This window comes from Lates calcarifer, linkage group LG2 (genome assembly GCF_001640805.2).
Source record: "Lates calcarifer isolate ASB-BC8 linkage group LG2, TLL_Latcal_v3, whole genome shotgun sequence".
Classification (NCBI taxonomy): Eukaryota; Metazoa; Chordata; class Actinopteri; family Centropomidae; genus Lates; species Lates calcarifer.
This window is the reverse complement of record NC_066834.1, coordinates 24,727,387-24,753,245: the sequence shown is the minus strand read 5'-3', so window position 1 is coordinate 24,753,245 and position 25,859 is coordinate 24,727,387. Positions and strand designations below refer to the sequence as shown.

At 40.9% G+C, this 25,859-nt stretch overlaps 3 protein-coding genes across 6 annotated transcripts in view; 2 read left to right on the top strand and 1 right to left on the bottom strand.

Moving 5' to 3' along the window:
- Window positions 1–3,732, bottom strand: part of nfatc3a (nuclear factor of activated T cells 3a) — a 62,741-nt gene extending 59,009 nt beyond the window's left edge. The window contains exons 1-2 of one of the 2 annotated variants that reach the window (XM_051077310.1): window positions 3,161–3,732; window positions 2,861–2,950 (exon numbers count right to left, since the gene is read on the bottom strand). In XM_051077310.1, coding sequence (XP_050933267.1) covers window positions 2,861–2,936 — 76 coding nt within the window. In that variant the 5' untranslated portion in view covers window positions 2,937–2,950; window positions 3,161–3,732. The remainder of the gene's footprint in view (window positions 1–2,860; window positions 2,951–3,160) is intronic. The other variant, XM_018666766.2, reaches the window with a different exon arrangement.
- A 5,867-nt stretch (window positions 3,733–9,599) lies between these two features.
- On the top strand, window positions 9,600–11,734 carry ddx28 (DEAD (Asp-Glu-Ala-Asp) box polypeptide 28). The gene has a single exon (XM_018667017.2). It carries the CDS (start codon window positions 9,796–9,798, stop codon window positions 11,497–11,499), a length of 1,704 nt encoding a protein of 567 aa, XP_018522533.1. The 5' UTR covers window positions 9,600–9,795; the 3' UTR covers window positions 11,500–11,734.
- Window positions 11,735–14,719: 2,985 nt separating this feature from the next.
- The window catches only part of tln2a (talin 2a), a 90,186-nt gene continuing 79,046 nt past the window's right edge, over window positions 14,720–25,859 (top strand). For 2 of the 3 annotated variants that reach the window (XM_051077302.1, XM_018666874.2), the window contains exon 1: window positions 14,720–14,945. The gene's annotated coding sequence lies outside the window, so the exon portion shown is untranslated. Of the gene's footprint in view, window positions 14,946–15,178; window positions 15,536–25,859 lie in introns of those variants that run through there. The other variant, XM_051077297.1, reaches the window with a different exon arrangement.

Genomic DNA, 25,859 nt, shown 5'->3' with positions numbered 1-25,859 from the left:
TGTTTCATTGTTATTTTGGGAGACGTTATATCTCCTTCTCACATTCTGCATACTTAAATCAACTGGCTGCATAGATATTGAAATGATAACAATCACCGCTTAGTTCAAGAAATATGTAAAAATAAGAAGCTCAGTGGAATAGCAGCGTGTCAGATATTCACAGTAGAGGTTCTCCAGGTTGTTACAAAAACAAGTCCTGACTTGAGCCTAGTCTTCAGAGAAGGAGACCAACACAGGAGTGTGCAATTCCCTGTTACTGTGGCTGTGTGATCCTGTATTACACTGCAGTTATTAATTTGGACAGGCACCCCCGTTTTAGGCCAAGTCATACAGTCCAGACCAGATTAAAACCACTTGCACAGTGGTGCTTTTATTCCTACGCTTATTCCAGCTGCAGTTTTTCCCCTCATCCCATCTCCAAATCAAACTTCTTTTTTTAATCGAAGGAAAAATTGATTTAAGATTGCACAAGCCAAACCTTCATGGAGTCATTACTCTGCCAGAGATTCATGAAAAGGACACAGCTGGAGAATTCACTGACTCCAATGGTTCTGGCCCCAACACACAAATGAAGGAGCTGAACTTAGCCTGGATGAACAGACCAAAGCAAATGCCACACATGCATTATTTTGTGGGTTCAAATCTAGCTCATGGCCCCTCTCTATATGATAACTCACTATCGTGTCTAAAGAACCTTTCCTGAATTTTAACTGCTTAAAAAACCCAAGCCCATAAAGGAAGCAGCTTCTGTCATTTGTACGAGTAACTAAGGATGTAGTCTGCATTTTTAGTAGTTGACATGACTGAACATTCCAAATTTTTTAATTTCACCGCACCACCTGAGTCTAGTTTCCAACATAAGTCTACCTGTTTGTTTGTAACAGCGATGCTTGGTACAGACATCTGAAAATCCCTGCTTTATCAATGCCTGTCCTGATAACTCCTCTTCTTTTTTAAGCATCTGCTGTCATCAAATAAATTAGCACAAATTATTTGACATTAGCAAATATGTGACATGCCACTTCTCTCGTTTTGCAGTTTTTTTTTTTCAGTAGCAGGTGAATCCTTGGAATCTGTTCTGTCACCTCAGTTGACAACGGGGTGAAATCTGCTCCAGTCATATTAGATATCGGCTTCACCAGTCTGCATTTGGAGGGATATTACACTTAAACAGAAAATCCCAGGAGTGGACAAAATAAAAACACGTACTTACGCATGTCTAAATAACTTGCAGATTTATCCACCTATCAACTTAATCCAAAATATCTGCCCAATCAAATAAATACATTCATTCTATTCATATCAAATTCTCTGATTATCTTCTGCTGATTTCTTACTTTGTTTCTATTGTTATTCTAATGCAATTATGCTAATCTGCAATCAGTCATTAATCAATAAACCCAGGCATTGCACAATCTGTAATATTGATATCTTCTCTACCATGGCTTTAGTTACTAAGTAGCCTCTTAAAAGAAAAATACCATGTTCTTTTTCTTGGCATTCTAACCTTTACAGGATTGTTTAGCCTGAGGGAGAGAGCGATGGCAGTGTCATGCCACAAAAATCCTCATCTAGACTCAAACCTAAGGCAACTCATTTATCATGGTAACACCTTAAATCACCAAACCTGCCGGGGCAAAGACGATTTTCAGGTATGTGGAACCCTTATATTGTCTGAAGCACTTGCAATCACGGTATGTCTTCCACGCTACTGTTTTAACTTTTGGTTTAATTTTCCCTGGATGTAAAAAGCAAAGTAGAAAAGACGGCTTATAACGGGCTCAGCATATCATTTGTTTGATAAAAATTCCTCAATACCACATTTGCAATCATCACTAAAAGTGTCTGATGATTACAAATATTTCAATTTTATCTATGTCCCTAACATTTGTGACATAATACAAATATTTCATTTAGCAGCTATAGTCATGTGTCCCACAACTCTAATGGCAAACTGATTTAAAAATGTCCAAGGTCAATGTAGTTCTTATTAATAAAGCACATGAAAAGAGGTCTTGCTACATGTTAAGTCAGAGATAAAGCTGACAGACTTTAACAGACTTAAATTTGCTTGAACTACAGTTGATAGAGCTTATAGCAAAACTTTTTCCTCCTACATATCAGGCCAATTAAGAGACCCAATTTAAGGTAAAATGCAGGGGGCCACCTCATCTCCATGTCTGGCTGGTGCTTGGATACACTGTGGTGACACCCACGTTTAAAATAAACTCTTTACTCTAATACTTTACTTATTCTTTTCTTAACACTTTTATTACTACAATGATTATTTTTTACTTTGAAGTACACTTATTTTCAATCACATTTTTCTAAGCAAGCTCGGTTTAACTAGTTAACCTGTAATTAAGTGTGTATATATATAGTATAACATTATTTGTTGTCATTGTAGTTGTGCATAGCTTTAACTCAACTCTAACTTAAATATTTTTTACATATACAAATATCAACAAGATCTTACATCTCATGCATTCTGTTAAATTAATACCCACTTTATTGAAAGTACACTTAAGAGTAATTAACAAATAGTAACAGCAAATACTGTGTTTCCAGTTATATAATACAGGTGTCATACCTGGCCTACCTTATACTTATTTTATAAACAGTAAAAGAATAAAGGTTTTGACAGCATTAGCATGTGCTTCTTTGCAGAAATGTGGCTCAGTGACATTCAAACTGTTCCCTTTCTTGACTTACACGATATCAACCATCAGCCACTATAACATAGCTGAAGTCCCGCCACTGAGTTAGCCGCTGTTGACAAGTTATCTGTTGCACAAATTGTAGGAGATACTTGCAAGTTTGAACTGGACTCGAGCACGACAAAAACAGCACTTATGCTAACCTGCTAGCATGTCGAGCCAATGACAGCTGGTGGTGTGGACATTAGCTGAGCGACCAGGATAGAGAAGACGCCTCATGTTTTAATGTCTCACTTTGTCAAGAGAAAAAAAATAAGAAAAGAAAAACAGGACTTTTGTTAGGGTCGGTTCCTCTTTTATAGAACACACAGTATCGAGACTGCAGCCGAAAGGCAACAATAGCTAAGTGAGTAACTTACATTACAGCCACCCTGTACCTTAAGTTTACTACCAGTACAAACAGTATGAAACAAGCCACTGGACACCGAAAAACACACACTGACCTGCGGGGCCTAACGGCTGCTGCTGCCCGTCCTCTCCGAAGATCAGTCTGAAGTCCAGCTCCTCATTCCCGGGGCAGTTTGCAGTAGTCATCGGGTTTGACAGCTCGGGTTTTACCCCGCCACTCGACCGTCGACCGCTGCAGCAAATTATGCTCTCCTAAAATGTCACAACATTTACCGACTGCCACGACGCCGAACTTCAACTTTTGCTCATTTAACTGGAGAGCCACTCGCCATATACGGACCCGTGTTTTCTCCCCCCTCGTTTGTCAAATCCAAAATACAGGTCGCTGGCTCCGCTTCCTCTGGCAGTTAACGACCGAAATTCTGGCTTCAACTTCAGAGAAAGTCGCTTGCCGCCTCTGTCTCTCCTTCACCCGCTATTTCTCTCCGTCTCCCGACCTGGTCAAAAACAAAGAAGTGCTCTCTCTGCCGGAGTTTAATGTTTGCTATAAAAGCCGACGAATTGTCCCTATAATTGTCCCGTTCCCTCTCCCTCTCTCTCTCTATTTCGCTCTCTCTCTCTCTCTCTTTCTTTCTCTCCGGAGCTCCTATCCCAACTTTTACTAACCCCGCGTGACAAGGCAGTTCCAGTGGTGACGTCAGCAGACACAACACAACACAGGGCACGCGCGCACACGCACACACGCACTGCCCCTCAGTTAATAAACAGTTTATTAAACCCTTACAAAGTTATGAGCTTAGTATAGTATAATAGCTTAGGAGGGTGTTATATGGTTTGTAGCCAGACTGACATTTTGGTGCCTGAAAACATCTACGCCTAAAATTAATAAATAGTTAATAGCTTTGATTTTGTCTTATTAGTGTTTTATTCAGGTGTTTTTGCAAACCAAAATGTACAAGCATTTGAAGCTTGATGTAACAGACTATTTGACCTTGCAGCAGCTAGGTCTCAGCCCCCTCTCTCTGTTTAATTGGACTTCCATTCACTTCCAACCACCCACCATTAGATTACATGCGATTGCAACCAGTCGTCTGCCTCTTTGTGTGATTCCAATCCAAGCCAGGATTGGTGAGTATAATGACATGATGCACTTTTTACCTTTAGATCCCTCCAGCCTGACAGCACAGAGACCCATTAATTTCTAATCAGCCAATTTAGGCTTGTGAGTGGGGCTGTGCTGTGAGTAGGGAAGAATAGACATCTTGGTCATAGCTTTTGGGGATCATTTAGGTTGTATAGATGGTGCAGTCTAAATGAATAGCACATCAAGCAAGTGTGTGTTCCCAGTGCGCTGGGTTTTAATACCTGTATTCATTTGCCACTTTTGACTCAGTGAGGTTTGAAGGGGTGTGTTTCTCACTCAGTGTGAATTGTTGTTCTCCAATTTATTTTCTGTTCAAGTGGTAATTATGCCTAATGCTTTGTCCATGGTGCCAGATACGTTTTTTCATTTCACTACTCAAAGATTTTGACCAACAGATCAATTATTGCTGAAAAGATGAATATGTTGTGACTCCTGTGCTGTGCCAGTCAGCCATGTGTACTCCTTACACCTGTATAGGCACTTTGGTAAATGCAACTCTGACATGGCAAGTGAATAAGTTGTTATGCCTCTTATGAATATTCAGTACTCACACTGCGTGCTCTATGCGACACCCTTCTGTCAATGATGATTTGAATCTCAACGCTCACCAGAGAGAGGATAGGATTAATCTGGGGCCAGAATAAAGCAATAGTAAATCCTTCTGTATATGGGCTTTTCCACTCCCTTTAACCTCTGTGTCTCTATCGATCCAATCAATCTCCTCAGGTTAATCTTTACTAGGTAGGCAACACAGAGGCTGGTGCACTCTAATGCTTTAATGTGTGCTGCTTTGATGATCTTTTAGCCTGACAACATTTGTATTAGTATTCAGTTCTAACAAGCAGCATATAACTGTTGTTAGTCTGAACAAATAATAATTTCATAGGCACAACTCTTTTTTTCTGCTATTGACATTTACTATACATAGATAACTAATAATAATAACTAATAGCTATATTTGCAGGGGGTATATTCAGATTCTTGTTGTGATGCCACCCACCTGTTTTACACACACACACACACACACACACTTGCAGCTCATCAAGTATATTTGCCTCTATTAAGCAAGTTTTCAATGTTTCACAAGAGGTTTTTGCAACACTGATAAGCAGAGTTATAAAACATCTTAAAATTTTATTATGTGCATTACTGCTGTCATTCATTCTGCTCATCACAGATTAATGAAATTAAAATAATATTTTTTTTATTATTGTTATACTTTTAGTATCAACTTTCAATATAAGAAACAAATGAAAACACATTATTTGAGTAAAAATCTGAATGAACTTTATGCCTTTCTATATTCAAGTTTAACATGCACTAAAAAATTACCAAAGATCATTCATTGCACTCCTGAAAATAACTTCTGCAAGTAAGCATTCTGATGTAAATCAGTCCATTCTCGTGACAAATTGCATTTGCAGCAGACAACACCCTCTTATTTTTCTGACACAGTCACACTCCATATACCTATGCTAGATGCATGTGGGCGTACAGAGAGGCGCTCAGCTCACAAATGCATCTGAAAGCATCAATATCACATTTCCTGTGGTCTTTATTTCCAAGCAAAAGCACAAAGTTGAATGCTTTTTGACACATATGCCATCTTCTGAAGCAATTCTCTCCAAACAGACAAGTTAGGCCCAGTATATATTTGCTCTCCTCAAAACCGTATGGTCATATCCATATGAGTTCCAAATAAACACCAAAGTGGTCACATTTTCAGTTTCCCTTCTAAACGTCACGTCACACAGTTTAGTGTTTTCCTGGTTTGACAGGCTTGCAGTGGTTCAATTAACAACACATTAAGAAAATGATTCCATTTCACTCAAATGTTTTGCTGCACCAAAATGCTCTATTCAAACAGGTGTTTAGTTACTCGACATAAAAAGTAATAATAAGTACTCAACAAATAATATTACTTGTGTTGAAATTTAAAAGAACAAAAGTAGCTACTTATTGGGACTAGTATGAGCAACAGTTAGTATCAAGTTAGTCACATATGACGATTACTCAATAAGTAATTTCCTATGTACATATAAGTAAGTACCAACCAAACTGCAGTCTGTATTTAGCGAGATTGTTACTATATTGATTTTATCCAAGTCTTCTATGTGATTGATTTACAATGTAAAAGAGAAGCGAACCAAATGTATATGGAATATCTTCTTGAGCTGTGAGCTCTGTTGCAACATATGTTGATAGTTTATCAAAAAAACTGTAAGTAAAGAATGAAAGTAAAATTACTGACTCAAAAATGATCCTTAAAATGGTAGAAGTGCATTAAAGCTAGCTATGATAACCATAATGCCATGAAATTAGGTATTTTTCACTTGTGCTTACAAAAGAAAGGTTTTCGGTGTAAAGTATCCAAATGATTCTCAATTTACTGACTGTAAATTTACCTTTGCCATAACAATATTCTTACTCAATTAAATCATAAAGTGATCATCATATTATTATGTGCCAATCACATGACTTGACTGAACCTTCTCCTGTGCAACAGTCGTGTCTGCAAGACCCACCCGAGTCTAATTCAGGTTACCTGCGCCTCTTATCTTTGCAGATGACCTTTGAAGGGAGAAGATAAAGAAAACAAATTGTGTGGGAGGCTGTAGATGTGGTTTGTGATATTATGTTCTTGTAAAGAAAGTTATGAAGGAAAAAAAAAGAAACCAACATCTGCCCCCACACTGGTCCTATTTGAGAGGTGTCACTCTTTCAAGGATTGGGGTTTGCACAGACTGCAGAAATGCAACGCAGCACCTTGGCAACATGCGTGATGCTCACTAAATGTCAGCGAATAGCAAATTGCACACAGCGCTGTGTGTCAGAATGTCAGCTGATAAGGAATTGAAGGCTCACTGAGGCAACTGCAGAAAAGAAAATGTAATATGAAAAGAAAAAATACATACATTCCCCACATTAAAATATGAAAATGTTACTTGTAATTGTTTTTGCATGGTTGACAAATAGACTGTATTGAGCCAGAGTGAAAAGATGAAAAGGATGCAAAATACAATAATAGTAAATTAGATAATGCAATATATTTGTCTCTGATGAAACCATATGAGAAATATTGTAAACTTGGAAGACAGTGCACAGACTTGCTATCACAGCTCCGATAAGGACTTCAGGTGACTTGAAATCTTCCTCCTTGATTTATGCTGCCCTCTTTTGTTCAGTCTGTGAAACTGAATAATAACTTAGTCAAATTAAACAAGCCCTTGGTCTGGACCTAAACACCTGTATGCAGTGGGAGTTTAACTCATTAAAGTGTTTAATTTGCAGTGACAAGTGTTTAACTTACGTAAGTAACCAGTGTAAACCCAGCTCAGATCTCTCTCTCCCTCTGTCTTTTTCTGTTAGGAGACAGCAGTCAAATACCCACAGTTGGCAGGGATTCCAGCTGCTACAGCATTTGTTTGTCCAACATGTGACAGAGAATCTGTTACTGAAAGTGTGTGTGATGTTCTGAAGCTACAATTAATCAATAAATGAGTTGATTCACTCAGCACATGGGAAGGGTAGCTGATGTACAATCAATGCTAGATGAGACAGCAGCATTGAAGCTGACAGTTGATTTTTTAAAATATGGATATAAACAGTCCTTTACAGAAAATGATATGATGGGAAGATAAAAAATGTATGCACCATGTAAATTAATGAAAACATTCCCTCCAAGCAGCTGAAGAGAAGTGGGGATAAACTGCAGAAACTTGTGCCCCCTTTTGGACCCTCTCTGGATGCATGCCTGGTGAGATTAGTCTCCTTTTTATTGGTTTATCCAGTGGCAAAGCAGCAACACTGGATTAGCCCCCTGTGAACTCCAGGACAGACGTAAAAATATTGTGCCTGTCTTTAGCCTTTAAGAACGATGAATAAGCCCCATAATAATAATCAGAGAAAATGTAGACCCGCTATATCTGGCAGTGCCACAGTTGTCAGATTAATACAAGTATATTTTTATGCATTGCAGTGTCTTGGGCTCAGACTTTGCTTAAGAGGGTTGACCAGAACACAGAGTCATGAGGACTATTATTGACAGTCACTGTTGTGTCAATGACAGTGCTCTTTCTCACCCTTCTCTAATCTATTACAATCTCTGACATTACTGTACTGCAGGCAGCACTGATTCACTGAGCCAGAGATCAGCTGATTGATTTACTGTTAGAACAGGCATACAATGTACAAGACTTTAAAACACAGTGATCAGGTTAGAAAGGGACACTTGTCTGTTGATGGCCAATTGATTTGTTGTCGAAACTATATATATATCTTTATTCAATTTTTAAAGCCAAAGGGATTTGTCTTTAGTTTATAATTAGTATATAATTATTATAGGGCATCATGGTGGTCCTGTTAGCACTGTTGCCTCACTGTTTGAGCCCTGGTTTGCCTGGGGCTTTTCTGTGTGGAGTTTGCATGTTCTCCCTGTGTGGGATTTCTCTGCGTACTCTGGCTTCTTCCCACATTCCAAGGACATGCGAGTTAGGTTAATTGGTGACTCTAAATAATAATGACAGAACAGTGAAACATTAATAGCAATAACACTACCACTTACACTAATAAATATTTAATTGTTGTAAACCCTAATTACACTCACTTGTCAGTTTATAAGGAATACCTACCTAAAACAAACGCCATTTAGTGTTTGTTTGTGTTCACGCTGTTTTAGAGATTTAACTCCTTGATCAATATGGAGGATTCAGTTTGAAGTGCTGTTGAACTGTATTGCATTGCATTACACAGAAAGATGTTTCTGTTATTTAGCCTACCATGACTGATGTAATTCGGATGGGCAAAATAATATAAACACCTGTCAATTTAATGCAATACACTTCAACAGCACCACAAACTGCAGCCTCCAAAATGATCATACAGTTGATTTACCACCTCTCCAAAGCAGTTTTAACAGAAAATTGACAATTATAACCTTCGTTAAAATGGGACCTGGATTTATTATGGGACTGTGGGCTGCATTCGTTTTTTAATCAGAATCAGAATCCTTTTATTGGGTACACCCTTTAAAGGTGTACCTAATAAACTGGCATCTGAGTGTATATTATCATCCAAATATAATGTATATTCATGTAAGGAGCATTATAAATTGCAAATTATAAAATCTTCTGTTAACAAAAAGGCTTTCTAAACTTTATCTATTTGCAACATTTATGATATATTTATTCGTTATACTCAGTATATGCTACTTTTCTCATTTATTGTGTTTTATTATTGCAATGGACTTTTAGATTTTATTTGTGTCCTTTAAATTTACAGTTCTGGATTTGCTGACAATTTTTCTGAACATATACTGTATTTCAAATATAGATGTTACGTTTCTATATACGTCATCATTGTACGCCCATTTGACATCATCCACACTCGCCAATGACGCATGGCGACATGGTTGACAAGTAAGACGGGATGTCGATGGTTTTACCGTGTTTTTTTTGGACATTTACAACGATTTTAAAGATTCCCCAATGTGGTAAACTTATTTCACCTCCATGTGTTAGTCGTTCATTCGCATTTTGAGTCTTTTCAGCTGACTTTAAGCTGGTGGAGAGCCAGTTCAGCACCAAAATGCAGTCTGTGAAGGTCGCTTATTTGGCTTTAGCTGCGTCGAGAGTTCTCTGCTCAAGTCGGAGTTACTGTCTTCAGCTTGGTAAAATATCGGCTCGCTGTCGTGTTAATTGTTCCGTCAGCCAGACTCGCCTTTGTCGGACAGCAGCCACGATAGAGGAGACCGCGGTTATTCGTGTTCCTCGCTACTTGCAGAAGCGCGTCGAGAACGTGAAGCAGACTCGAGGCAAAAACAAAATCAGCACCGTCAAGGCTGGCAAGCTCCTGATCCAGAGCAAGAACCCAGTTCTCAACCAGTCTGCGGGATACGTTGTTGGGAAGTTCGAGCAGCCAACTCTGTGCTCCTCAGGATGGAAACATAACAAATCATTCGGTGACTATTTCACCATTAACAACATCAAGACTGTTGCACCCTATGTGACTGAAACTCAGAAAGAAGATACTGAACAAAAATCATCTGTGACCTTCAATAACCTCCATATTTGCAAGGAGCTTGTGGAAGCTTTGGACAGAATCAACATTATCCATCCCACCACTGTACAGCTACAGACCATCCCAAAGGTCATGAAAGGTCACAATATTCTTTGTGCCGCAGAGACGGGCAGTGGGAAAACTCTGAGCTACCTGCTTCCTATTGTTAACAGACTACAGGCTGAAAAGAAACCACACATGTATACTGAGAACTCAAGGAAAATTCACACTTTAGTTCTTGTGCCTTCCAGAGAGCTTGCTGAGCAAGTGGCGGCTGTGTCCCGGACTCTGTGTGCTCCATTTGGCTTGCTTACCAGGACTGTGGGAGGTGGGCGTGGTGTAGGACACATCAAGATGGTCTTCAAGAGGAATCATCCAGATATTTTAGTAGCCACACCAGGTGCTCTGGTCAAGGCCCTGCGGAGACGCTGCCTGGACTTGGACGAGCTTAGCTTCTTTGTTATAGACGAGGCAGACACTATGTTTGACCCCAGCTTTTCTACCATGCTGGAGAGCATCCTACACCACGCAAACATTGCTAGTGAACCCAAGCAAACACGGGGCTTGGTCCATAAAGCCCAGTTGCTGGTGGTGGGGGCCACCTTCCCCGGTGGTGTCGGGGAAGTGCTCAAGCAGGTGACAGACCTCGGCAGCATCGTGGTCATCAAGAGTAAGATGCTGCACTTCCTCATGCCGCACGTCAAGCAGACCTTCCTGAAGGTAAAGGGTGCTGACAAGATCCTGGAGCTCAACCAAGCCCTGAAGCTGCTCCAACATGAAAAAGGAGGAGGTGGTGCTCTGGTGTTCTGCAACAAGTCTGCCACCGTCAACTGGCTGGGGCACTCGCTGGATGAGATGGGGGTTCAGCACGCACGTCTACAAGGGGAGATGCCCGCTGCCGTGCGTTCAGGAATCTTCCACTCCTTCCAGAAGGGTGCGGTGGATGTGCTAATTTGCACAGACATTGCCTCTCGTGGCCTGGACACATCCCGCGTTCGCTTGGTCGTCAACTATGACTTCCCAGAATCCCACACGGACTACATCCACAGGGCAGGGAGAGTGGGGAGAGCGGGAGGGGTGGAGGATGGGGAGGTGCTCAGCTTCGTCACTCATCCCTGGGATGTGGAGCTGGTGCAGAAGATTGAGATCGCTGCGCGCAGGAGAACCAGTTTACCGGGGATGGAATCTGAAATACATGAGCCAAAAGCCAAAGTGGAAGAGGCACAGCAGTAGAAGACGTATTTGGGATATGTGTGAGTGTGGAATTTGTTGCTGTGGTAAGCAAGATATGCACAGTGTGACATATCATAAGTTTGCCATCATTTCCAAAATTGGATTGTTTGTACAAATGATTTTTCTCAGGAGTTACTTGTTTATACTTACATATTGTCTTGACATTTCCTGGCATCTAATGCAGTATGTGTGTTAAAATGCTTACAATTCAAAGTAAAATCTAGTCTTTGCATCATGTTCTTCTCACCATGTTTCATTTTTTGAGCCAGTTTTTTGAAAGGAAAACCTGTTTTTTTTCACTAGATTTCTTTATTCATTTATTGGTAGTGTAACTATATTTTTAAAGGTGTGTTGGCTATATTTTTATTATCCTTTTTTGTGGATGCAGACACCTGGTTGGTGGTTGTAAAGTAATTCTCAATGAAAGTGCACAACAAAATAACATGAAGACTGTAGGTAAGTTATTATTGAAAGAGACATCACCATCTTCTTGGTCACTATCAACCAAATACCATCCAGGATATGGTATTCAAATAAGCTACAGCCAGTATCTCCAAATTACACTGAAACTACTGCATCTAAATATGTAAGACCTGGAAAGCACACTGAATAAGTTTGTCTGACGTGCCCCCTACAACTTTAAGACATTTTAAAGTTGAAACTGCTGTGTGGGAAACACCTGAGTTAAATGTACCTTTTATTTTAGAATTATTTGGATATCCATTCTTAAGTAATTGCTGTTTTTTCATTAATGTGTAATGTATGTGTTTATCCACAAGATGGTGGCATTTGTCTGATTTCAGCTTATGTCCATCACCTGCAAAGTTGATAGGTCAAAACATGTGCTTGTGTTCAGTACAATTACCTTGGCACATGGTCACAAATAGATTTCAGATACTCACAAGCTTACCTGCTAGTTTCTGAAAGGTTTAGTGTATCGTTTTATGTTTCCAGTACAGAAACACTTCCATCAAACTACAACAGTAATCATTAATCCCCAAAGAAGTGGAACACCGAGCCAAACCTGACATGTCTACTGTTGATGTGGTAGGTCTGATGGACTTGAAAGGATTTTTTTCTCCTTGTCTTCTTTGCCTGTGGGTGCTTGTTGAAAGGAAACCGCAAATGTGTCAACATGAAAATATGCCAGAGTGAAGACAATCTTTGGGATCTTATTTCAAACCTTTCCTGTGACCCTGGTGTTAGGGGAACGGGTTCAGTAGAGGCTATTTTAAACAACTTTTGTAGTATTTCTATGAACAATGTACAGGTTATGACAAAGTTCCCAAAAACTGTGTGCTCTTTTTTTGGAAAAGGCAGTCATGCAACATGCCTGGTGATTTATTATTTATTTTTCTGAAGTGGTTGAGGAAGTTTAGAGATTATAGGAGCAGACGGACCTCAGGGTGAGGGAGATGGAAGAATAGTGCTAATGGCTCTGACAGTAACAAGGGGCGTCCATCAGAATGTCTGGAATTTAGCTGTGATTGTCCTGCTCAAGCTGGGGTCAACATCTTTAGGCTTTGCCGCTACCCCCCTTCTGGTTCACATTTCACCCAACTGTACCCTGACAACAAGGACCCAGTGTCCACTTATAGCATGTGGAGCAACTGCCTCCAATCCCTCAACTTATATTTTTGTCCTGCTTTAACCTAACTGACCCTGGCAAAAGTAAAATAATTAAATACTCTATCAAATGTCTCACTTCCAGGCAGTTGCTTGGCTCCATTTCCTAAAAGCATCTTAAAGCCAAGATGAGCTTACACCATAAATCTTAGCCTTAAAAGGCCACTCCACTGATTTCACACTTGACAATCAGTTGACTCATCCCAAAAAGTACAACACAGTCTGTGGCAGTTGTTTAATGTTTGTGTTGCTGTGGATGAGTACTATCAAGTTCGAGAACATGGCAACACTTTATTTTAGATTGCTCTATTTAGCATTTATAAGCAGTATGTAAACATTACAGTGTAGCTGGTAGTGAATATAAGTATTTATTTATGTATTTATCAACAACTTTAACTTCTAACTGTAAGCTGCTGAATTAACAGATGATAAATGACTTGTGGTAAAACACATTTATAATAACTTATAATATATCTTAATGCGAGAAGTTATTATTGCTGCCAAATTAGAAATGTCCTTACAGCTCCATACAACTACCTTATTGTGTGCTTAATACCATTTATCAAATGTATGTATACTGTGTGAATAGGGAAACCTAAAGAGTTACAAAAAAAACAAACAAACAAAAAAAAAACCAAACAAACAAAAAAAACCCTAATGGTGATGTCATCAGAGTTATCTCAAATTAGGTTTTGAGACTACGAATTTGTAACAAAAAACTTGGGTTACAAACTCTGAGTAGTGTAGTGTTGGGAATGGGGAAAAAAATAAGCTTCACTCAAAATTACTTTTTGCTCATATTATCAGAGGGGAAAATTTCTCTGTAACTCACACTAAATTTGAGTTTAAGACATCTAAGTATGGGCTAAGTATTCTGTAACACCAAAACTAGTTGGAAACCCGATCATTGCAGAGTTTTCAATGAGACATAAGGACTAGATGTAATTTTAATAATTTTAACCAGTTACTTGAACTTTTTAGGAGAATAACCACAAGACACACACTCTAATTCCAAGCAGAGTATTTCCAAATGCTCTAAAAATGTGTCAGGAGGGGGGTCTTTAATCTGTCTAATCACTAATCCCCCACCTTTATGGAAGTTCCCTACTAAATTTCTGGTTTGCTCCTTCAAGATGCTTTTGTGAAATGGGATTTGTAGGGGCAAAGCTAAGGGGAAACCTGAAGAAACATAAATATGGCTGATTTGAGGTGACTGGCTCTTCAGTGCCTAGCCTACAGTAAAACAAACAATGAGCATTTCTGAACTTCGTCTCAAATATTTGAGCAGGTGGTGATGTTTGGGAGCCGTTCATGGGGGAATTCTAATTGATTTCTTTTTTTCTGAAACCAAAGCCCATAGGACATTTACTGATCAGCCACATGGCTGTGCCCATTAATAAATAAATAAATAAAAACTGCTGCAATGTAATTTCACTTAAAATTCCCTATACATGAAAATAAGAAATGTGTCTCATCACTTAATTCAGACCCATTTGTAGTCTCTGTTGACATGGAGATGGATACATGGACTACAAAGCGTGTGGTCCATTAATAATGACGCATTTCCTCTTTGCCCCACCGTAGGATTATCTCCCCCTCCCCATTTACACACGCACACACACGTTCTCTCTCTCTCTCTCGCATACACATACACACACACAGTGCCGCTGCTGCTGCTGCCTCTGCTCACACACTGTCCGGCCCCTTGGAAATTTCCCTCAACGCGGAGGATATTTTACTGCTGAGGAGCGGGACTGTCTGCTAATGTGCATCTTCTCAGCGCGGACTTGCTCGAAATGCCCCAGTAGAGGATCTTGAAGGTAGGTTTACAACCTCTGTAATCGGCTTATTCTGCTGCCCATCTCCCCGCAGCAGCAGCAGCAGACACCGAGAGATCTGTCTGACCTTTTCTCCGACCAAAGCTTTATAATAAAACTGCACGTTGTGTGTGTGAAGGAGAGAGAGCCCAGCATGAATCCCAGCCTGCTGGATGGGGAGTCTCTCTCTCTCTCTCTCTCTCTCTCTCTCTCTGTGTGTGTGTGTGTGTGTATGTGTGTGTGAGAGAGAGAGTGTGACTGCACTGCATTTCAGTTCCTCCGCTCGGCTTTTTGAATGGATCACCGCGATAAGTTTGCGTTTCACGGGCTGTGATGCTCGTTTGAATCAGCGGAACTTGCGGAGCCTTTAATTGTCGACTTCCCCTGTGACACCGGGTTCGGTTTTGGGGGGCGACTTTTGCAGACCTCAGGACTGTTGCTGGTGTTGCTGCTGCAGGGGGTCGCCCGGTGTGAAGATTTTTTTCGTGTTTTTTTTTTTTTTTTTTTTTTTTTTTGAAACCGCAGGATTCAGCAACGCGTGGACGAACGGAGGCTGTAGTTTTGCGGTGGGTGTGCAGAGTCAAAGAGGCATGGTGAGTTCACGGAGCGGCTGGTAACGTAAGTTATAATATTGCACTGGCCAGGGAGAAACCAGCCTCCGCCATGTTAAGTTACCACCTCAGTCAAGCTGCCACTAAAGCCACAGGCAATTGTTTCCAACTTTTTTCTCCCCACCTTCTTATTTGACGTGTTGCCGTGTCTGAAACGCTCACGTTTAAAGGCGGCCACCTGTGAAAAGCGTGGTCGCTTGTGTTAAATAACCCATGAAATGCTGCACGTTATTGCTTCACCGTACCGTTAAACATCATATAGCTTACAGTGGGGACCTATGTTTTCAGCCGTGGGCGTTATCTCCAGATTTTTACCCGGCGTGTCTTCCACGGCTGGCGTGCATGTGGTTGCCATTCTTTCTCCCTCCCTCTCTCTATGGCTAAACCTGCACTGGTGCTGCTCACCACGGTCAAGGTGATAATGAGAGCTGCGCGGGGGAGAAAAAAAGGAAAGTGCGACATATAGAATAATGTATGGTTGCACTGCAGCGGGTTATATGGTACAAACTGTGAGGATGGCTGCCTGTGTCGGCACCGCTGCCACACCCCTTCATAGAAAGACCGGAGGAGGCTCTGATATCCTGCCATTCGCACAATTAATACCAATCACATGCTCTGTCTGTTGTTATTATTGTTATTGCAGCAGGGAATCTCGTGATATCCTCAGATGTGTCCTCCTACACGGCGAGGAAATGACTTGAATAATCACTTGTTCGCGTGCCAAGTTTGTGCACAAGGGTCAATACACTCCATACTAATATTGCAGAGTGTGTGTGGGTCAACCAGCAGCCAGTGACTTTCAGTGAGCCAGTGTCCTGTGTGTGTGTGTGTGTGTATGTGTATGTGGGTGTGGGGGTGTGTGTGTGTGGTGGTGGGGGAGCTGTGAGCTGGTTAGGAGGCAGACGTGACAGGTCATATGAGATCTGGGGTGAGGTGGGGGGGCACCAGTGAAGCAAGAGATGCCTGCAAGTGATGTTTGATGTGCAAGTGAGTTTCTTTGGCAGTTTAATGGGCAAAAGTAAATCGCCCCCTGAAGCCCCCCCTCGCCTCTTCTCTCTCTCTCTCTCTCTCACACACACATACTCTTCCCCACTCTCCCCTCCAGCTGCCTAGACCTTGGCTTGTCAGAAAAAGACACATGACCTTATAGGCTGCAGGGTCCAATGTGTGTGTAATGCCTCAGGAACTGTTTGTTACGCATCCCTCTAGGTATGTCTAACATCACTCCTGCACGTCGAGATCTATTTGGCAGTTGGGATGGCAATTCTGGCGGGAGTGCTCAGCAGTTATTAAATATATTTCCCCTTAAAATCTACAGTTAATAAAGGTGTGAAGAAAATTGCACCATCGCAGGAGAATGTCATCGCATCTCCTCAAGCTGCCCTTTGTTAAAATCTGTCCTTTCAAAATGGCAGCTCTCGTCTAATGAGCCGGGCCCCTATTCTTCCGCACTGATCAGTTATGCTTCTGTTTCATCTCTGTGAAAATGTCATTTTCCTCAAGCCTCATAGTTAACTGTTACTATCAGCTGCTGCTGCTGTTGCTGTTGCTGCTGCTTGGTATGCAGCTCTGCCATCAGCGACGGCACAGATCATTTATTAAACTGACCAAACTCTATCTGGCTTTCCTGACATGAAAGCAGCAATCAAAAGCTTTTTCATTATATTAGCAACTGCGCTGACCTTTCAGAGAATGTGTTTATGCATCCATTATGCTATTAGTATTTTGAAACTAATCTTCTCAAAGCAGAGTGATCAACAAATACTCTTTTATTGTGTAGCTGTTCAGTTATTTAGTGCTGAAATCAGTGGCAGGAAAGAAGAGGCAGTGTGAATCTTAGAGGACTTCCTTTCGGAAATGATGTTTGATTCTGCAAATGCTCAATGCTGATATCCCTTTATTGAAAATTTAGCTTTAAACGATGTTTAATCAGAAGCTGTTGTACAAACATCTGTTTCTAATGAAATATTTGACATAAAGATACCAGAGAAAACAGTTAACTGACTAATTGTGATGCTGATGTTGCTTAGTCTAAAGCATTGGGGGAATAACTTTTGATTGCCACGTGCTTCCTCCAAGGCCAATCTCATCTGGTAGTGGAGGGGCTACTCATCAGCAGCACATGGCTAATTTATTGATCTGCCCCTTTGTTCTGCATGAAAATGAGGCCTCTGCTGTCACTAGTGACCACAGAGAGGAAGTAATGAGCAAACCATAATGACACTTTAATCACAAGAGGTACAATGTTAATGCACTGGGCAAAATGGAGGGCAGCCAACAGTTTGTTGCCATGCCCAGCTAGGTAGAAGAGTTGTCCGTTAAGTCACTATGCTAAAGACTTTGACAGATGATTTGCAAAAATGCCTGACAATCAGTAACCATTGACACTTGTTTCACAGTTGCTCTGAAATAATACTTATTAATGGAGCAACAACTTGGTGAAGAATCCTTCTCTGCTTGTTTCCCTGTGCACCTCCCAGTTGGTCACCTGGAATGCATTCCTTGATTTTTTTTTTTTTTTTTTTAGGGATCTTGGAATCTGAAACAAGTGTTTGGAAGTGGTTGCCAGGTTGGTATCTAGGCATCAGTGTTTGGTTGCCAAAACTGGCAAATATAGTTCCTGCAGTTTTGTTTATTTGAGTGATAATGGTCCTATGTGATTTTGCAAGTAATGATCATGTGAATACTTACACTTAAATTCTTACTTGTGAGGTATTGTGCATTGGTTTTCACGGTGAATTTCAGAGGGCTCAATGATGAGCTCATGCAGTCTGCAGTTTAGTAGTCGTGTCACACTGAAGCTCTTGATCTGGAACTGAATGTGAAGTTTTTAGTGAGAATGTAGTGAACAAGTTCAGCCAGGATACCATGATTTGCAGCTTTTACATTTAGAAGCATGGTGTCTACCACCCCTTGTGTGGAGACACCTTTTTAAGGCACTGTTCCTCCTCTGCACTTTTACTCTCTTACTGCCCTTTTCTGTGATTCCAACCTTATGTGCAAATGATGTGCCCTCTGAATGAGCCAGTGTGTCTGACAAATACATGTACACCACGCAGGGCTGATGATGTAATTTTGCATCACTAGAGTTGGAATTTCTCCCAGTTTTGTTTGACTTGTGTGTTGTCATTTGCCTTTCCCCTACATATTACTCAACCTTAGTGATAGAGTTAAAAAAAAAAAATCACTGTCACTGTGGATTCAGGCAAAAATTGCCTGAAAGCCACATGAACATAATCCTAAAGATTTTTATGAATTTAAATCCCATTTCCGATGCTCTGTATGCTTGCCATTTCTTTTGCAACTTCTATTCAATGCATTTACTTAATGCAAATAGCTTTTTGGTGGCGGAGTCCGCCATTCCTGCCCTGGATTCATATTGCCTTCCTACGCACACCTACAACATGAGTTTGTTTGCAATGTAAACAGATAAATGAATGTTTACTGTAGCATTAAAACACTTTCCTTTACTATGTTAACCAATGGCGTCGCCAAATAAAGTAGAGCTGAAAAAGTATTACAACAACTGTAGTTTATGTAGTTTAATGCTTTACAAGTTGCAGCCAGCACACATTTTGGTGGTGTGGCAATGTGCTTAATGCATTGAGTTGCAATGAGTTCTGCATTGTGAGGGAGGGAGAAAAAAAGGTCTGAATGGAGGCAGAGGAATGTCTGGCCTAGTTCAAGTTAACAATATCACAGAATTTCACACTTCGTTGTGACCAAGCCAAGGCATGCGTAACCTTAAACATAAAAGTCAAATCACAAGATTCCAAGCAGAGCTTCCTGTGAGAAATAGAGGGCCACTGTGCCCTGCCTTCCCTGTGTGTACAGTGCTTGCTCAGGTTTGGACAGTATTACACACACATAAAAAACCCCCATGTTGAATCACCTTCCACTCCCTTTTGTCCCAGGCACGGTCTCATATTAAAGGGGCTCACTATAATTAGCAACATGTAGTCAGCTCACAAAACATTCTGGTGTCACAGTTTTTATTCCTGCTAAGGTCAAATGAAAAATAAATTCTGTACAGCAAGTTCAGTAGCAATAAAAGATTGCAGCTGTTTATGATGAAATTCTGTCCATCCAGCCCGTCAGTGAAGCCAGCAAGCAAAGTTTAGGCAGTCATATTGTGATGTGTAAGTTTTGGATGTCGGTCATTGTTGGATGGATGTTGAGGAGGCTGCCTTCTTGGCACATCCCATCTACTTTCTGTTTTTTCCCACCTCCCACTGAGTTCTGGTTTGCCTGCCTCCCACTCAGTCCACCATCCAACGTACATTGCATCACAAATATAAGCCAATATGGCGGTTACCTTCCAGTAACATTAACAGCTAGTTCTGCACAAGAGGCCTTTGCTAATTGATTGGTTTTTAAATACTTGGTATGACTCAAGGATAGGAAATGTTCGCTGTGTTTTTTTTTTTTTTCCCCAGTCTATAATTAAACATGAAGTATGTTTCAGGAGGAGCAGCCTGTCAGAGCGAACATTATCCTGCAGCAGTCTCCATATGTGGTTTTGAGTGTGCTGTGGTGAAAATCAGTGGACCCCCAGTCTGGTTTAAAAATAATAAATTTTGGTCATACTGAGCAGTCTGGAGAATGAGTAGCCAGTATGGTTGTCATAGTGACAGGAGGATGAAAACTCATACTGCCTACTACTTAATAGACATTTTGAATTGAGTTGCTCATTTGCACTGTTACCCCAGTAGAATGCAATGCAAAAGTAAGGCTCTATTTTCACATCCACAGACATTTATGTAATGTCATGGATTTAAATATGTGTCTAGTTGTGTATATTAATTCAAACACATGCTTGAAGAGGACGTGAGAGTTGTTCCAGTGGAGACTTTGACAGTTTAATTTTTCCTTACTAGCATGCTTATATTGCACTAGTATGGTTTTGTTTACTTTTGATAAATGTTTCATTTGCAAATGATGAAACTGTTTCCTGTGGAATCACTGTAAAAGCTTACTGTAACCCTAATTAAATAGTAAAATCAGCCAAGAAATGAAGGGTCCCGGCATCTGTAAGACCAATCACTGGTTGTTGGGCCACATCCAGATCCACTTTAAAATCTCAGCTTGTAATTTCAGTGGTTTTGGCCAAAGTGAACCATCGTGTCAACCCTTGGCTGAAAGAGTATCTGCTCTGAAATACGTTTCAGGTTGCAGCTGAGCTCTTCAGCTATTACTATTACTGGACTGCATCTCTGGCAGAAATCCCCGCTGCCATGGTTGCCACCTCGAGGCTCATGCCTCTTAGTCACCAGGGCAGAAATGTAACCTAATCAGGTGTCTGCTGCTCCCAGTACATAAGCACACTGCACTGTGAACAGAGTGTAGACTGGCTGTTCTGTGCAAAACCACGTGTGGCCAAGCAGCCTTGTGAACTGTGTTACTATATGACACCCTGTAATTTTCACATTTCACTTGAAACTCTTATTAAACCTTACATGGCTTTGAGCAGTAAAATTCATTTTCCATCTCCCCTCCTCCTTCTGAGCGGTGGCTATTTGATCTCGCCAAAGTAACCAAGGAAATGCAGTAGTTGCCTAAAGGTTACAGAAGCATGCCTATTACATAGAGATTGCTGGTTTGCTTCTCCCAGACTGAGTCAGAGAGTCTGTAGACAGAAAGTGAACCATGTAACACACTCTCCCCCTACAAGTGCTCCATAGCAAAGTATTTTATTTTAGACCCACTCAACGGACAGCTCTGTGCCAAATGCAACTAGTTGTGGTCATTTTTGGAGTCTTATCTAAAATGTGTTTGCATGTATGTTACTGTCACTCCTAGGTACTCCAGGTGAATCTGAAAATATGAGGTAAATTTCATCCTAAGTTGACTTGTGAAGTGTCCAGTCCAAACCCAGTTCCATATAGTTGATATTGATTGCAGTGTTACAGGAGGAAAATCAGGCTTAGCATTTGAACAAGACCAGTAATTTAAACTACAACCAAAATTTAAAAAAAGAGAACAAGCGCATACAGATTTGGTGGTTCTGCCAATGACAACCTTAACCCCCGCCCTCGTGCTTTAAAGATCAGAGCATCGAAGTTTTCTCTGTTGCTTTGAAGACCCTTCATCACTTGGCTATAATGGCAATCTAGTCATGAGCAAATGGCGCTCTCATTACTCAACATGTTGGTTGTTTGTTGACAAATTTCAACATTTGTATCACTCATCAAATTATTTTTGTCCCTGTGACGTCGTGGTTTGTGAAAATAATCCTGTGTTGGAATTCCCCAGGAAGTGACTGTGGAGCAGCTCTGAGCTTTGTTGAGCAGAGGGGGCGAGTGAACATTTCTGGGAGTGCTGGAAATGTATCCCACCCCGTCGGCTCCTCCTCAGTCCTCCTGCAGCCCTGGGGGCCAGCTATTCTTGGTTTTCCCATAAGGATAAATTCTTGCCACAAATGTTTGGGGGCTAACTTGGGGAGTAACCCCACTGTATAAGGCCACCCTGTTGGCAGGGAGGGGCTGAAATGGTCTCAGTGTGATGTGAGGGTGATAAACAAATTGTTGTATTACAGTCAGATTTGGCTGTTTTTTTTCCCCCATTGCCATTATGAAATGTGGGTTTGGCATTTGACATAATGTATCCTTTAATGAAGTACCAATTATTGGATTAATGGATCATATACTCCATGAAATGTCATCCAAACAACGCAAAAGGTATCAGAGCCTGTGCCGGCAGTTTAGCTTACATTGTTTGACCATGGATATTGATCCATATTGCCATTACTGATCATTACCAATACTCCAGAGCATTCCTACAGATAATAATGAAAGGAAAATTTTGCACACAAATACAAAAATAGTACGTCACTTAGACAAAGAATTTGCTAAACTCTGAAAAATATTTGACCATATTGTGTTTCACTGGTACATAACTTTGTAGCTTAAAAATGAATATTTTAAGTACAATAAAAAACAAGACTTAAAGGACCACAGCAACATTTTGGTACTGTGTGAAAAAAAGTAGTGGTTTAAATCAAAGCAAGTCTTTTCATCTTTAGTGTCAGTCAAGCTCCAAAGACTAGATCCTACACTTCCCATAATGCAACTTAGTGATGTCTTTCATTAAGGCCTGGTCAGACCAGAAAATAAAGCTCTCTCATTAGCTAAGTTCACACAGGAGAGTCTGGAGTAAAAACTGTCCCGTAAAAGAGCATTAGTTTGCGGTTTGCAGTTATGAGACAAGAGATGGTACAAAAGCATCTTTTGAGTAAACTGTGTGAACTTAGCTAATGAGAGAGCTTTATTTTCTGTCTTCAATAACTGTATAATTACAAGAAAATGTTGAGGATGTGTTCCAGAAGTCGGGCAAATAATTTTAAGCCACAGCTTCGCAGAGTGCATGCACGGAGCTTTAAGCTAACCAAGATCTTCACATCCTTCAGGCAGACATCGCCTTTGATTCTAAGACTCTAAAAGAAATTTCAGTATCCGCTTTGCATGTGTTTTTTCTGATAATTGAGAATATAAGCTGAAAAAAAGTATAAAGTTTATTGTTAACAGTTCAGCTGCCATACAGATTTGACGATATACTGTATTTCCATTTGTGTGCCATGTTTTCTTTTCATAGTGATTGGTATTGAGTTCTCTCTTTTGTTGTACACTGTATCACGGTGCAAAGTGCATGTTGACAAATACGGCACAGTCGCACATTGTGACATTTGACCACAAGCAGGTGAAAACGCTTTAGCACACAGTTTGTACAGACAAGAAGAGCCTTGTCTCACATATCTCCTGTGTGATACTGTAACAGCGTATGAATGATTTCTTTTTCCTTTTTGACCTACTATAAGAAAATGTGTTTAGTCAATTCCCTTTTCTTGGTGTGTGATGCTTTTTCTGGTAGTTTTGTGTCAGATGAGTCTCACTTTGCAGCCCTCTCAAACATATCCAACCTGACTCAGCAAAATTCTACGGATGGATGGCACTAGAAATAGCACTTTAAGTGGCCGTTAATGTATGAGCGTTACACAATCGTACTGTCAGAGCTCCTTGCCCTTGGCTGAAACCTTTCTGTCGGGAACAAACTTGCTTTGCAACCCTCCCCACCTCTCTGCAGGCCTCTGATATTGCTTGTTGAGGTTGCAGAGTTTGAATAGAGCTATATAAGGGAAACCATTCTTTGTTTATTAGTTAGGGGAGAGTGCATGGGAGTGCTGCCAGGCCTCTCAGAGTAGAAAACGGGGACAGAAAGAAGAAGACGAAAGACCACTCAAACAGAGTGTACTCTGCTATGTAGAGCTGTAAACATTGCTCCCTTTTTTAAGGCGGCGTTTTGAGCGTGGCAGCTGGCTTACATTACATGTGGAAAGCTCAGTGTTAATCAAGTGCCTGAGAATAGCCTTTTATTTGTGCGGTGTGCTATGAGCAGCATTCGCTAATGCAGTTAGCCACAAGGATACAGCGGTTACATTAGCTGCCTCTCAATGACTTTGTCCAGTGGACACTGACAGCAGAGTTATGAGCAGTGGAGATTGTTGGAGAGCGGCCATCCACCTGCTGCAGACGGCCATAGAACATTTTAGCCACTGAAACCTCCAAACAAGGCCCACTAAAGGAACACTTTAGGATTGAGATTCTTATGCCCTGCCCTGAGCTAATCGCACACTACAACCATCCTGCTCATTTTCTAGAATGCACTGCAGAGTGAAGGTTGGTATTTGCAGGTGCCAGCTGTCAAATGGCTGTTCAGTTGTTAAGGGATGGTACCTGAGCAATTCATCGTCTTTCAGTAAAAAGTGTCCCTGGAGACACTTTGACGTGAGGGTGGTTAAAACATCATATTTTTCTTTAGAAATCGAAATAACTGTTTTTTTTTTCCCCATGGAGCTAAATCTGTCTGAGGTCTCCACTCATAAATGTGACCATCTGTCTGTGGAAAACACATTATATTTATTCATTAACAAGGCTCAGGTTTGTTGAGAGCGTAGTTGCCGTTCGGTCTAAGTCATAAGATGTGATGCTCAGATTGGGTTGTCAGCTTTGTATAATCACTGCTGCTCGGTTTGCAGCTGAATTAGATTGTTCTTTGAGTGCACTCCACATGAACTGCATGCTGTTGAACAAGGACTTACTTTCAACTTGGCTGATGTATAGCTTTGTGTAGGATTAATGAAAAGCGCAGGATTTGATGCTTCATATGTACTATATGCTTATTTTCCAAGGCCGCTGTCTGCAAACAGCTGCATAATTACTTCTGATCCTAGTTTGAATTTAATTGAGATAATCCAATGTCAGTATTCTCTGGTTTGCCAATTTAAAATAAGATTGTTTATAGTAATCTCCTGAGCTTGAAGTTGGTGAGCACGGTGTTTCATATTGACTTGTCTATGGGGAGCTTGTTCTCCAGCTGGCAAAGGCACAAATGCTGCATTGTCAGATTCCTCTCTTTAGATGGACTCGGGCGTTTTTGTCTTTTGGACTCGGGGGTAGAATGCCAGCCTTGTCCTCAGTTGGGTTACTTATCTTCCCCGGTGCAGGGTGCAGCCCCCAGGGAAATTACTTGGGAGGCATCCCCACCTACCCCTTCACCTCCTCGACAACACGATTGAATGATGTCTCTCCTTTTGAGGACTGAGCTCACCCTGTTGTTAGTTATACTGTTGGTCAGATACCCTCTCAATTAGCTACAAGATTATCTGTGTTTGTAAGGCCGGTAGGCAAACAGCAGGTGGGAAATTTATTGCTGGCTGCTCTTAAGAGAATGTTCATGCAGAAAACTCAGTGCTGCTTGTTGAGTTGGCAACACCGTGCTGCTAGGATGGCGAGATTTAAATGCCAGTTACAAGTGGCAGATGGGAAATGGGATTTTTTGTTTTTGATCTGTTTTCCCTGATGTCAAGTGCAGCTTGTTCCCTGATTGGAGTTTTTGTTAACTGTGGTGTGCCATGGCTTTTCACTTTCATGCAGCTGTGGGAGCAGGTGAGCCCTCCTGAGCAACCTGGCTTGCCTGTGCTCCTTGGACTGCCACGCATTCCACAAACTTTCAGTGCTTTATTAGGGTGGGCTGTGTTTGCATAACGCAGACACACACTCGTCTTTCTGTTTATATGGGAGTGGATGCAGAGATGGCATGCTGTGCTTATGGTATATTAGTGCACAAGTGGGCATGGTGATGTTAAAGGAGCAGTTTGACATTTTGAGAAATATTCTTAGAAGCTGTTAGTATGCATAGCTTAAACATGGAGCGCAGCACTCTTAAAAATACAGTTTGTTGTCACTTTCTTTTTTGGGCAGCATTTCTGGCATTTGTTACAGTGGTAATCCCAGCATTCTGTAGCATGCGT

Coding starts and splice junctions, on each gene's coding strand:
- ddx28 (XM_018667017.2), top strand. CDS start 9,796: ATGCAGTCTGTGAAGGTCGCTTATTTGGCTTTAGCTGCGTCGAGAGTT.